The sequence below is a fragment of the Barbus barbus genome (assembly GCF_936440315.1).
Source record: "Barbus barbus genome assembly, chromosome: 11".
NCBI classification, from domain to species: domain Eukaryota; kingdom Metazoa; phylum Chordata; class Actinopteri; order Cypriniformes; family Cyprinidae; genus Barbus; species Barbus barbus.
This window is the reverse complement of record NC_136739.1, coordinates 24,988,607-25,003,719: the sequence shown is the minus strand read 5'-3', so window position 1 is coordinate 25,003,719 and position 15,113 is coordinate 24,988,607. Positions and strand designations below refer to the sequence as shown.

General features: G+C 37.9%; 1 protein-coding gene across 1 annotated transcript in view; it reads left to right on the top strand.

Annotated features, from left to right (window-relative positions):
- LOC306877176 (receptor tyrosine-protein kinase erbB-4-like) overlaps window positions 1-14,722 on the top strand; it is a 387,678-nt gene extending 372,956 nt beyond the window's left edge. The window contains exons 21-27 of the mRNA XM_079428753.1: window positions 45-200; window positions 1,895-1,970; window positions 2,151-2,297; window positions 3,421-3,518; window positions 3,689-3,859; window positions 7,540-7,873; window positions 9,158-14,722. Coding sequence (XP_079284879.1) covers window positions 45-200; window positions 1,895-1,970; window positions 2,151-2,297; window positions 3,421-3,518; window positions 3,689-3,859; window positions 7,540-7,873; window positions 9,158-9,852 — 1,677 coding nt within the window. The 3' untranslated portion in view covers window positions 9,853-14,722. The remainder of the gene's footprint in view (window positions 1-44; window positions 201-1,894; window positions 1,971-2,150; window positions 2,298-3,420; window positions 3,519-3,688; window positions 3,860-7,539; window positions 7,874-9,157) is intronic.
- The last annotated feature ends 391 nt before the right edge of the window (window positions 14,723-15,113 follow it).

Sequence of the window (15,113 nt, the reverse complement as noted above, 5' to 3'; positions counted from 1 at the left end):
TAAAAAGTGTGTGTGTGTGTGTGTGTGTGTGTGTGTGTGTGCAGGGTATGAAGTACTTGGAGGATAGGAGACTTGTGCACAGGGATCTGGCTGCTCGGAACGTCCTAGTGAAGTCACCCAACCATATAAAGATCACTGACTTTGGTCTGGCTCGCCTTCTGGATGCAGATGAGAAGGAGTACAATGCAGACGGGGGCAAGGTCAGTGTCACATGACCCCAACAAGACAAAGGGCAAGCACTGACCTGTTTGCATAACATCAGTTTATATGTGCTCTTTGTGCTGGAACGACAACGCTTTGAGCAATCAAGAAATTTGCTGCACTTAACATTCATTCCTGGGTTTTAGAACACAGCCTCTAATGGCAGGCTAATTAACAATGTTTGCTAAGGCCAAATGTACATTACAAAACAGAAGGTTGTCACACATTCAAAAACTCACAGGTTCTTAAGGGTCATGTTAATGCACACTTTAAACGACTAATCACAAACCAGAGTAAAAGCAGACTGGTCAGATATGTTCTTTTATTTTTCTGAGTAATGGTATTTACAGTTTATGCCTCATGATGAAATGGGCAAAGGATTTCTGCTTCTCATTGAAGGAGAAAGCCAACACTGTAAATGAATCAATCAATTTTTTATTTTTTTTGTTAAAAAAGGCAAATTCATCCTAAAAAAAAATGCAGTGTCTCTATTATAGAATGGCATGTTGGTACCTGTATTTTTTTACAATTTATAAAATATACAGGCACCATTTTTCATTAAGTGACAATGTTAATAGATCAAAATCAGCATTTTTCCTAAATATGTACTCATAACTACCATAATAATACAGGTGGTAAAATATAAAGCCACATGGTGAATCTGGGTTTATTGTAAATAGGTTTATTGTAAGTTTATAGTTGAAGATATACTGGGTATACCTTTTACTGTTCTCCAGAATATATGGTAATACAAAGTTTTTACTTGCAAAAAACATGCATCTGACAGTATTTTATTGTGAAACTACTGTATATGTAATATTAAACCATTTACAGTTTTTCACTGTATATCTTACAGTTAATCAATTAACAGGCATATACTATAGAGTTTTAACGTTTTTCAATACAAATACATTGTTTGAAACAAAAGCCAGATCCTAAAGAAATATAATTTTACATTTAACTTTCACCAGAAGGGAACCACCCAGAACTAGTAATCTCAAGTAACCCAATAACTACACACTAAAAATAATTGCATATAATATAAAAATAAATTGCAATAGCATAGCAACGCCCTGGTAACCACCCACCCTAATATAGTGGTGGAGAGTTTTGCACAAACAAGCGTAACTCTTCCATCCTCTCTGCACCATTTCATTTCAAACAAACTTCCACCCACCTGCAGCTGTCCTTTTCCTGCACTTCCCTTCATGTGCACATTGATTTAATCTTATCCATCTGAATCTCCCTCTTGGTGCTGTACCAGAATAGAGCATCCTGGGACTCGCTCTTCTCTGTTCAGCTCCAACCATCTACCTTTTTAAATCAGCCATGTTTGTTCTCCCACAGAGGAAAAACTCTAAAGCTTTAATGTGGTTTGATACCGAGCAGCACTGTACACACATTTATCCCAACCTGTTTCTTCCAATTGCGAAAGATTAAAATTGATGATTATTCCATTTCTGAAATATTAACGTTCCAGACTTAATATATAATGCATGATTCTGTGATGAGGTTTGGTTTTAGCGATGTAAGCTTTGAAGAAACTTTGTCAAGTTCCGTAAATAAACAATAAAGCGGTACTCGCTGTGCTCACTTGATGAATGCTATTTTTTTTTACTTTATTACATTTCTATGTATTTTGTATTGTGTATTTTTATTCAACACAATACACTGTTACCTCTTGTTTTCTCAGATGCCTATAAAGTGGATGGCTTTGGAGTGCATCCACTATAGGAAGTTCACCCACCAGAGTGACGTATGGAGTTACGGTGAGATAAGCCTTAATTGCAGTTAATTGCCTCAGTAAAATGTAATTTACTCTTATTTAAAGTCTAATTTCAAGTGTTTTCATACAGTTAGACTCTGTATAAATTGGACAAACACCGACTCGACAGTCTCAGCACACAAATACAAGCTTTATATTTGTTGTTTATTGGATTTTCTACCAGGAGTGACTATCTGGGAGCTGATGACATTCGGAGGAAAGCCGTACGATGGAATCCCTACCCGAGAGATTCCTGACCTGCTGGAGAAAGGAGAGAGGCTTCCTCAACCTCCCATCTGCACTATTGACGTCTACATGGTCATGGTCAAATGTAAGGGAGCTTTGCACAAATTTTCATCCCAGATGTTTTTTTTTCTTCACACCCATGACACATCATAGTAGAAGTTTGTATTTAGTGGTCAAGCAAGTCAGCTAAGGAAACCTTATGAGTTTATTCTGTAGGTCAGTGATCTTTGAATCCTGTAGTTGTACATAAGTAAACTGCTACATAATTATCAATAAGAAATTGTAGATTGAAAATTAAGACATTTAAAATGCATCAGCATGATTTAAATTGAATTTTATGAATATTTTATGAATTTCATGATTAAATTTTAATGTTTTTATTGTGACACAGTTGTTCAGTGCAGCTGTTTTGACCAGTTTAAGTCTGACGTCATGTGTGACTTTTAATCAGATATATTGCAGAGGAAACTGAAATAAAATTTAAAGTTAAAAATAAAAAGTTAAAGTATAAATATTTACTAAAACTTAACCTGAAATAAAAATTAATTAAAAAAACATTAAATAACAAAATTCATAAACTAAAATGAAAACTGAAAATAAAAAAGTTATATAATAGTTATAAATTATACTAAAATAAGTGAAAAGCATATAATAAATGGTGCTAACATAGTAGTACTACAAAAACAAAACTGATCCTAACCTTCATCTCCACAGCTAAATCTTTATTGGCCAGACAGTGATTCATCTTTTTTGAATAAAAAAAGATGTCTGGAGCATTGTGAGCTAGGAACTAAACAGCTATTGAGATGTGGTCTTACTTGAAACAGAGTAGAGGCTTGTACCCGGAAACAATATTATGAGACAGAAATATGTTTACAGAACATACCATGAAAGTAAGTTAATTCCAGAGGATTTAACTGCAGAAATATGAAGCTTGCAGTTTTGTTAAATCACTTATTTTAATTTATCTGTATAAAATATGTTATTTGAGTTGTTAATGCGCTCTACTGTTCTAGGCGGATGAACTTATCAACATATTGTTGTGTGCATTATTGTAAACACATTTTCTATTGTTTTAAAAATAGAGGGAAAATGATTTCTGTGGTATTTGCCAGAACCTTTTTTTAAATGTACAAAAAGCTCACAGCATTGTTTATCCGTTGTGTTCTACTTGCTGATTGAAGTTGTGCTATGTGTGTCCCCTCCAGGCTGGATGATAGATGCAGACAGCAGACCCAGATTTAAGGAGCTTGCAGCAGAGTTCAGCCGAATGGCAAGAGATCCACAACGGTACCTAGTCATCCAGGTAAGAGCCTCACTGCTGGACTCTAATGGCCATGATGTGCTGTACAATAATAAAATAAATAACTAAATAAAAGTTATTTTATGATAAAACAAATGATTAATAAAACACATAAGTGTCATAAAGTCTTGTTTCTCTGCATAATATCTTAAGCCCGATGCTCTCTGTGTCAGGGGGACGACCGCATGAAGCTGCCCAGCCCCAATAACAGTAAGTTCTTCCAGAGTCTGCTAGATGAAGAGGAACTGGAGGATCTGATGGATGCCGAGGAGTATTTGGTGCCACAAGCCTTCAGTATTCCTCCACTGGCATACACAACCAGATCACGCATGGACCCCAACAGAGTGAGTGTACTACCCGATCACACACTCACGCAGAGTAATTTAATAAACCACGCTCTGTTAGAGGCAGTATAGCAGAGACGGGCCACCCATTAGAATGAATGGGGTAAATTGAAATGCCCATTTTGGAAGCTCTAGTAAAGGAAGGCCTGTTTTCGGCATAAAAGAGCCAGTCTGCAATGTCATCGCTTGGTCTTTACAACAGTTCTTGCTTTTTTTTTTTTTTTATTGATGTCGTAACATGAGAATTGGCTAGACCAAACCTGAAATATAATAAATGTACTTTTTTGTGTGCGTGTTGAGTGTTTGTATATACTACTGTTCAAAAGTTTGGGGTAAGTAAGGTTGTTTTTGTTTTACTTTTTTCAGCAAGGATGCATTAAGTTTACCAAAAGTTACAGTAAAGACTTTTACATTGTAAAAAAAAAAATTACAAAAAAATCAGTTTTATTATATATTCATTTGGACTCCCTATTCTTCAAATATCCTGAAAAAGAAATGTATCATGGTTTCAAAATTGATGATTAGATGAAATGCTTTCTGAGCAGCAAATCGACTTATTAGAATGATTTTTGAAGGATCATGAGACACTGAAAACTGGAGAAATGGCTGCTGAAAATTTAGCTTTGCATCACAGAACTAAATTATATATTTTTTAAATTACAAATAGAAAATGTAATATTTCACAGTATTTTTGTTTTTTTCTTTTTACTATTTTGATCAAATAAATGCAGCCTTGGTAAGCCTAAGAGGCTTCTTTCAAACTTATTAAAAATCGTATTGACCCCAAACATCTGAACAATAGTACCTCATTTGAATGTATCGTAAGGGACTTTGGAATCAGTCAGTGTTTAGTGGTTTAATCAGACTGTACTTTGGCCATGCAATTATGTAAAGTCTTTTAAAGGCTTGTCATTTTTGCAGCTCTTTAAATTTCCTATCATTTCACCTGAATATTTGAAATCATAATAAGCCATAGATTTCTGTTTTTCGTAAAAATGTTTGGAAAGAATCAATTCACTTTAGTGGCACTCTTCAGGACAGCACAAGTTCTGTCTAATATTTAAATATATCTTTAGCAGGCAAAGGACAAGAGGTCGTTGATGCATTGAACATACATCATGCAGCCACATTTGGGTATTTTGCACATATTTACATATTTTAGGATACTTTTACATTTTAATGCACTTTTAGTTCTCACTCCATGAAGCTCTATTTATTGCTTGTCTGAGGCTGAATTGAGTTTTCAGATGAGTCCATCGTTTAACTGACGTTGACCTTGGAGTGGATGGATGTTCCGCTGGCCAATTAAGTGCCGCCCACGAGAGCATCCCAGAAAGCCCGGCCCACCACTCCTGCACTGACAGATGCTACACTCTCCCAGAACAAACCTGTCTGCCATTGAAATATGAAATCACGAATGCAATGGCAAAAGAAAAGGAAGTCTCGCAATTCAATAATGCCCCCCTATTGATAAAGGGTATTGAAATGCTGAGATTCACAGTCTTTTTTTATTTACAGGTGCTAATTTGTCTTAGCATTTTCAAAAGCAGCAGTGCTTTGGTGACATGCATTAAAGTTTTCCTGTGAAGAGGAGGAAGAAAAAAAAAATAAAGTCGCCCTCAATACGTGTGCCTATAATGGGCTCCATGCCTGGGCTTTCATTACAGAGGCATACCAGTGTAAATAACTGGGTCCTCACTAAAGTGAAGATGATATTTGCCCATAGACAGGAAGTCCAGAGTGGGTATTTGCTCTGTGTTAGTCAGCCATAAGCACGTTATTAACTGTTGGTGTGCACAGAGGCGATGAGAAAGGACAACTGATTGGGATGCGTCTCAAACAGCTCTTAACTGTAACTTAGCAAGACAAAATCTCAGGGTTCAATCAGTCTTTGCCAGGGACTTAGAACGGATTTAGCGAGGGTGTGAGAGTGTGTGGGAGGGGTGGGTGTGATGAAGTATTTCCTCTTTTCGCCTGGACCGTGTTCGCTAACCATGTGTGACATTTTGCATTCTAACTTGCGTTTTGTTTTCGTCTAACTGGGAGAGAAAAGAAAGTGAAGGGTATGAATGTCAATGAGGGACATCAATCCTTCAGAGCCTCTTTGGAACATTACAGAAATCTTTCGCCTGCAGTTTGCCGTATAAACTGAGCATTGGGAAAACAAAACTCTGCCAAATAACCCAAATAGCGGCTTGCAATATTAACTCAACTTCATCTCCACTCAAAATGTTTTGAAGTTTGAGCATAATGGAAAAAGCACATTTTTGTGCATGTGTTACAGCTCATCCTTGGTCAGTGGGTTGTAAATGTTTAATGGCATACTGGGATAAAAGCTCATTTTTTTTAGGTTTGGCATAAACATTAAAAACTTTATTAAACTTTATATATTCATGTTTACTTTATATAAATTATTTTATACTTTTAAAATAATGTTTATTCCTTGTAAACTGCAGATTTGATTTATTGAATACTCAAATTTCTGAAGCTTTTTATTCACAAGATTATCCAATAATGGACATTGCCATGTTTATTTATATACACTTTCAGTTACTTTCTATAAGAAAATAACTACTATGATGTGTACAGATATAAAATTACTCATTTCATGATATAGCTTTTTAATGATACTGCTCACTCCTTACACAAGTATAGTTTTACATTAGTTGTGACAGTCTTAACTCTTAGTTCCTCTTCTTTAGAGTAATGTTCTGCCCAGCTGCACTCTTCATTCACAGCAATGAGCTCCAGTGTGCTCAAACAGCATCATGGATGGGTGCTGGAGAAGACAGGATGAAGAAAGAGAAAGAGAGATGAGATGGGTGTTTTGTGGTTAGTGGAGAAGCAGAGAAAATGTCATTGGCAAGGGAAAATGAGGAAACAGACACTGAATTCAGGACATAGCCAGTGTTTCTCTGAGCAGACAGAACACCTGCAAACTTACTGTAGAGAGATCACAGCATCAGTAGAAAAGTACTATGGCACTAGATATTACCATAGTTTTATAATGGTGTTTCACACTATAGTGGCAAATTCGATTAAAAATAGTCATATAACCATCTTGTGATGTCTATTTTTGAATAATCCAATGAATTAAATGCTTTACAAAAATCATTTGGTTGTTGTTTCTTTTATTTATAGTCTTTTATTTTATTTTTAGTCTGCCTGCTTCACATTATGCAACACTTGAGTTAAAAACAAAAGACTCAAAACAGTAATAGTAAACATTAATGGATCATTGTGACTTAATTCTGATTCTGATTAAAGAGACATTTAAAATACCATAACACATGAATATGGTGATCAGTTAGTACCGTGGTATTATAGTAACATGGTTTTACTATCTTATACCTTAAAAAATGTACTTGGCTGTCTTGCCGCCACAGCACTTAAGAAACACAGAAACAAAGACAGGCAGATGGAGAGAGTCTGAGAATTAGGAATAAGAAAAAACAAATAGTTTAATTGTGATGAGATTTCTAATTGCATCAGGAGAGCTGTTTCCTACACACTCGTCTGTTCATTCACTGTTGCCAAGTTTTCATTAAATCTCATAAACTGTATTAATATTTGGAGCCTCGCTAGCATAAAATATTTGCCTCTCTTGAAGTGTTTAATTGTAAAGCAAACAGAAATAGATCATTCCGAAGATACTAAAAGGCTCATTTGTGTTTCTGCAGAACCAGTTTGCGTACCAGGACGGTAGCTTCGGCATGGAGGAGATGATGGCCACTATCCCACGGGTTGTGGCTGTGTCCGCGGTCAGCCCAGGCTGTTCTACTCAGAAGCAATCTATGACCCAGAAGGGGGCCTCGGGGTCCTCTGAGGCATTTGAAGACAACCGCTGTAATGGCACTCTCAAGAAGAAGGCTTCACCCAGGGCGAGCACCGGGGAGGACAGCAGTGGCCAGCGCTACAGCGCAGATCCAACTATGATACTGTGTGAGCGCAGAGCAAGAGCTGAGACCGACCAGGATGGATATATGAGCGCCATGCAGGACAAAAAGCCCTCAGGTACTTGAAGGATAAACTGGAGCGAGCAAGAGTGATCAAGGAGATAGATCTAACAGAGGTTACATTTTACATTTGAAATGATTTATTCCGTGTCATTTGTGACCCTTGTGAGTCATTGTTCTGTGATTCACTTTGTTCAGGTTTTTACCCAGTGGTTAGTAATTAATCCTGTGTAGTCAGGTTTTGAGATTTCACTTTGTAAATTTGAAAACCCTTCTTGCATATTTACAAGGTTAATAATATTGCCTCAACAAATACAGCACAAAACCCTTTTTTAAAAACTGCTTGTCCATCTGTGTAAATTTCACCATATCCACTCTGGTTGTTTTAAAGTGATAGTTCACCTAAAAATAAAAATCTTTCTTTTAAATCACTTTCTGCTGTGGAACACAAAAGATGTTTTGAAGAATGTTGGAAACCAGACAGTTGTGGAGACCACTGGCTTTCATTGTATGAACACAAAAATACTGAGACATCTCAAAATATGTTCTTTCATCTTCCACAGAAGAAAGTAAGTCAGTGAACGATGACAGAATTTGCCATCGCAGTGACCCTTTTGCCTTCCCTTAAATGCTGAAACTAAATAGAGCCTGTAAAGGTTTCTGACTACAAAGCTCATAATATTTAATGAGTAAAGCTTTGAGGGAATTTGTGATTATTTTTCTGCTCCTAAACATTACATTAAGATTACACTCTTATCTAAAGTGACTGACATTGCATCAAGACACAAATAAGTTTATCTGTTAAAAAATGTAAGTGTAAATTTACTTACAGGAATCCTGCTAAACAACTTGTTTCAAATTGCGTAGCTATAGCACCAGTACTCAGTACCCACTAAAGCTGTACTAAACATACTATCAAGCATTTTTTCATAACCCAGGGTTCAAAGCAATAATTAATTCCTTTGAAATTTCACCAAAGTTGCTAAGACATTAAGAGTTTAGGACAGTTTGAAAAGAAGCTACTGAATCTTGGGCTAATTTGTGTTAATGCTTGCACAGTCATGGGCCCACTAGCACACTTTGTAACCTCAATAATAATTTGGATTCTTCTGTAAAGTATACAGAAGTAAACTCTAGCAAAAATGTTCATGGAAACATCTTGGATTTACTATAACTCTAGGACTTCAGAGAGCATCGAGACTGTCTAGAAAACCTATTGAGACTGTATAGAAAACCTGCTGAGATCAATGGTAGTCGGCTTTTCCTTAGAGCGCTAGCTGCCACAATGTTCTCATCCTGCCAACCTCCTCTCTTCTGATGGCTCTTTTCTTTTCTCATGCAGATTATCTCAACCCTGTGGAGGAGAACCCATTTGTCACCCATCGCAGAAACGGAGAGGTCCACACTCTCGAGCGAGGTTACCACAGTACCTCCAACGGGCAGCCCAAAGTGGAGGATGAGTATGTCAATGACCCGTTGTACCTCAACACCTTCCATAACTCTGGTGAAAAGAGTCACAACGTATTGAGGAAGAACGGAGTCCCTGTGGCACACACGGCAGCGGCGGCAGCGGCAGTAGTAGCAGCAGCAGCAAACAGTGGAACCTCCACCAGCCAGAACCTTTCCCAAACCATGCAACCAGCGACATCCAGTGCCCATGTCACAACACAGCCTCTCTACCAAGGCAAACAAAGCATCTCCACCCTCTCAGGCCACACCCTCCACTCTGCCCATCCCGGACACACCCTCCACCCGACGCACACCCTTCATCCCGCTCACTCCGGGACCATCAAGGCCGACATAAAGCCCAAAAAGGCATTTGACAATCCTGAGTACTGGCAGCACAGTCTTCCCCCAAAGGCCACGCTCCACAACCCCGAGTATCTGCAGGACTGCAGCACACGCTTCTTCTACCGGCAAAATGGTCGGATCCGACCTGCCGTGGCTGAGAACCAGGAGTACCTGTCCGAGTATGCGCTAAAACCAGGCACCGTGCTGCCACCTCCTCCCTACCGCCAGAGAAACACTGTTGTGTAGCAACAACGGCCAGTGGAAAGTTGGAGGTAAAGAGAAAGTCATAGTGTTTTCTCACCCTGGCTCTCACACCAGCATTCCGATCTCTCCACTCCTCTCTGAACTGGATTTAACACCCAACCTCCAATGACCTGGAACTGATTCACTTGAGTGAGCTTCTCCTCCAGAGGTATTGGTCACAGATGGCTTCATCAATCAAAGCTCCTTCCTGCTTGTCTCTCCTCACTTCAATCACCATTAAGACCTGTTTCCCCTACCTGAGCCCAACTTTTGGAAAGCGATATTCTTCCCAGCATTTGGTAGATGTTACACTCATCTCATTGAAAGCAAGTACTGATGTCGACGTGCAGAGAGGCCTCATTCTTTTGTGCAATTACAGAAGTGTTTATCATTTATCTTGTTTTGGTATTTTGATTTGAAGCTACGATAAGATCTGCTGTAATTTATGACTTCAGTTAGCATAGTTTATTTTAGCACTCCATACATGATTTTATGAGGCAGATGTTTTGTATGCAAATTCATCCTATTGGGAATATCGTTGAGGGCCTTAGGACAAAAGGGCCCAAAATGGTCCTCAATGTCGCCTACTGATTGAGACTTCAAAAAAAAAGTAAGCGACAGGCCAGGCTGTATGCTACATGCTGTTATATACAGTACAACAAAACATATGTTCATTACAGCATGGTGTCAACTGGGACCTTTGTTCACCACCTTCTCGAATGACACATCTTCAAAAGACATATTGTGTAATGTTCTGTTCAAAATATCTGCATAATTCATCTGCACATGTATTGCTCAAACAAGGCACTTTTTATTACTTCTATTGAGCCATTCGTTCTTCATTTTTGATTCTTAAGTAAGACTGGAATGATTGCCAACTGGAAACAGTCCTGCGGTCCATATTATACGTCTGTAAAACTACATGTGTAAAGGCAAGTTAATGAAGACAAGCGCTCCACGCTGAGAACAGTATCAGCACGCATATGAACGAGTCCGTACTGCAGCCCGCCACAAAATCAATAACTTCATAAAAGCAGGTCTGCAACAGTCTACTGTAATAACGTTTTTATTGTTGATCTAGCCAGCATTGATCTGTATGCTCACAGAGTTGTCACCTTAAGGTAGCCTTCCTTATTTTGTCATTTAATGTCTGGAATGAAAACCCAGATTGGGTCTACCTTGAACTTTAGAAGCTAAAATCAATACTAGCGACCAAGAGCATCCACGTAGATGGACAGATGGCGGTGAATGGATATTTACACAGCTACGGAGGCCCAGGTTTTTACGGAAGACTTGACAGCACACAACGCCTGGTTCCTCTTCTGAAATATGGCCGGAAAACTGTTAGAACTATATAAACTTCACACACATGCGAGTCGATGAGATGCACAAGACTTGCGTTCAAGGTGGCAGCTTTTTCTAGCTGGGTTCATTAAAACTGCAACAGTGAGGGACGTTTTGAAATCAAGAAGGCAGGAGTACCATCATGCAGTACCATGAGGAACAAATGAGAACGTACGAATGGAATGTTTGCCCCGAGGTCAGAGATGAGACTGCTTCAAATCTGTCAACTCCATTTGAACTATCTCCCATAATGACTTTTCTATAAGAAGAATCTCATGGAGCTACACGGATAAGAATTTAGGAAGATAACGCAGCTTACTTGGGCACGTTGTTCTCCTCAAATGGTGAAAAAACAACTTTGCTACATATTCGGTAAAACCACACCATCCAGGTTTCTACGGCTAGATTTGTGTATAGTTTTGAACACTGCCAGTCACTATGCTTTTCTGTTAAGGGGAATAATAATGTTGTTGTGTTGCTGGTTTGAAATGGTTTTATTGCACTTAACAGCCTGGCACAGCCGCATGAGTTTGTTTTAAACACCAACGGCACTGATTGAATACTCATTTATTATAATCATAGCTACATGACGATAGCAAACACCACCCACCCACATACGTTTGTTTTGCTCTATCAATTTTTTTTTCCTTTGTATGTTTTTTTTTGTGCTTATGAATATGAAGGTTTACGGTTACATGGAGCACTTTAATTAATGAACATAACAAAGATAGAGCAGTGTTCTTTTCATTGTGGGAATTGCTGTTCCCATGCGATAACAGATTAGACAAATGACATTTTTGGCTCTCTACTGGAAACAAAATCAGGGAATGTTAGTGACGCGCAGTAATTTTGCCAAACACAGATGTTTACTAATTGAAGTATTTTTCTCAAGCTTTTGTCCTTAAAAATAACGCAATTAGTGCAGAATTTAAGGCGGGTCGCATTAATGCTAAGATTACTTATAACAATAATATAAGACGCCTTTACAGAATGAAACTGATACTTGAAATTGCTTTATTTTAGCTCCTATAGTGTTTGGAAACTAGTTTATCAATTATGAAATACAGTGTAGGACTAAGGCCAAATTATATTTTTATTCATCTTTCTTGTATTTATTAGTGAACCCAATGCATAGTTGTCTAAAGGATTTTGGTTGAGGTTTTGAAAAGCCAAAAGAAGTACAACCCTCTTGCGTACAATTTCCAAGATGGTTGAAGCTTCCGGTTACCTTCTCTTAGCCTAATTAAAGGCAAGGACCTCGTGCATATGCTACTGATAACGTCACCGCAGGTCTGGGTGTCTAAATCTATATGTAGCAACTGCTGTGAATACAGGGTGGGTAAAGATCTACTACATCCATCAAGTGAGGAACAACTAGGCCAAAAGAAGAATGCCTGAAACGTGAGGGTGACTGTTTGTGAAGACTTTCACTATTAGAGACTGTTAGAGGATGGAACTCATTCTCTTTGGAACCATTTCCACTTTCTAGAAACTCTAACAAATGAGGTTTGGATGGAGAACAAACATGCACATTGTTCATTGGTGACTCCCATTTAGCAGAATCTAGAAGAACATATGAAAGACATCTTGGCATGAACTTGTGTATATATACCTGAAGGGGCTTGAAGATAATTATTAAATCAAGAGTAGCTAGATACTGGTGAAGGCTTATGTTCCAAAATCTGAAGAGTGAGTTCATTAAGTTTCAGTGCAAATCAACTCTTCAAAATGCTTAATGTGTGCTGGTGATGCTCTTCTCCATCATTCAATTAATGAACAACATATTTTATATATAGGTTTACCGCCTGATATTTGTTAAGAGTAATAGGCCAATAGCAATGAGTTAATGAACCCAATTTACATAAGGCATGTGTATACTAAAGACTTTATTTACAGTAAATACAGCGCAGAAACTATTTTGCCACATTTAGTGTTTGGTTCAACTGAATTGTGTTTGGTTGGTTGGAAAGTGCTTAGTGAATTCACCCTTTGATCTTTTTTTTTTTAGCTTTTCTCCCTTATTTTTTACATATTTATCAGCTAGCTGCAATATACATGATTTAGGCACATACAATTCCCTTAATATGTTTTAATGGGCCCTACAGCTCTTTTATAATGACCAGGTCATCGTATATTTTACTGTTTAGAGAGGCAATAAGCTTTACAAAATACAATGCGTTTCAGCTTCGGTTATCACATTACTGTTAAGGTACTTACAGTATGTTAGGGCACTTAATGTTTAACACCAACAGTTAAATTAATTTACAGTGTTATTGAGTCTGACTTTGCTGATCTGATCATGTGTATTTATTTACATATCAAATCTGCATTGTCAAAGATGCAAACAAGCACAGGTTTGTTCTTTGGGGTCCTTCTCATTAGCTGTGCCCCATTTTCTTGTCTTTTCTTTTATCGTTTCATTTGCAATGCTCACTGGAATTTATTTTGCATGTGGCAAGGTAATCAGAAAGTATCGGTAGACTAAGCACAGTTTAAAAAAATAATTTTATATTACAAAGGACAAAAAAAGGGAAGAAAAACACCTTCTTGCAACATTGACATTTGGAATGGTTGTTCCTCATGATTTTACTACTGTACGTCAATGAGAAAATGTGAATAGTATTTTTATAGACGGTTGAATTGGCCAGATGTATTTGTAAATAGCTGGGAAACTTGTGCTCTTTTTGGACTGACCTTTTTTTTCCCATTATGTTTTGTTCACTTATATTGTGTGTGACCGGTTATTCTTATTTGATGGCTGTATATATCTGTAATTCGAACAGCACATATTTGATTCTGTAGATCTTGCAGGTTCTTTTAGTACTTCGGTGTGTTTTTCGTGACCGTATGTAGCCCGGCTTGGTGCTTTTTGTGTTTTTTAACCTCTGCCCGTGTTCAAGAGGTAGGAGATGTTTTCTTTCTGTCAGGTATAACCTCCCTCCATCACCCCACAATTTTCTCTTTTTGTACAGAATCCAGCCTGGGGAATCTGCAGCTGTGTGACAATAGCATTTGTATCTCCCAGGAATCTCTCTCAACTCCAGTTAGGCTTTTCCTGACTTTAGTCCTGGTCATATGGGTAGTGTCTAGTTCTTTCTCAGTAATTCATATTCATGAACAATCTCCCATCTTTTCACATCTGCAGCCAACCGCACTATGAGCTCAGGCTTAGCCGAAGGCCGCGAGCACAAACACGGTGAAAAATGACAGCAAAAGCTGAGCTCAACCTTCTCAAATACATCCGCCATGGTGTTCCTCCAAGAGATTCGTAAGTCAGAGTATATTATTCACGCTGTCAACTGGACTAATTGCCTGGAGTGGTGTTCATTTGGCCACGTTGTTATTGAGTGACGGCTCATCCAAACTAAAGTCAAGTCTTGTCATTTTTGACGCCCATCTTCAGCTCTGGTCACAGTAAATTTCTTCACCACAGCTTTCCCATTCCCCAAAGCTAGAGCATTTAAATACTGTTTCACAGTTTTGTTACCTGAATCTATATTTTTAATTTAATATAAATAAATAAATTCAACACCTGATATGAGTCTCTGTTGGTTTTCTTAGTTTTTTTCTTTCCAAAAGCGAATGCATCTCACGTTCTTTGACATTAAGATGGCTCAGAGATTTTTGCTTTTTGAATGTCAGATTCTGACATTTTTTTCACAGCATTTTGAATGTCTTGATGGATAGCGAGAGTCTAAGTCTGCAACCATCTCGAAGGCAATGATTTAGAATTTCACTCTCTTAAAATCAGATATGCCACATCCGAATGCTTTCAGATTTAAAAAAATCATATAATACAGCCTTTTTAAGCATCATAAAAAAAGTGGACCGATAGATGTTCTGTCCATGTGCTCTTGACTGCATATTCATCACTTTGTTTCAACGGAAGTCTTGTCTCTGAATTAAGCTCTAATCAGATG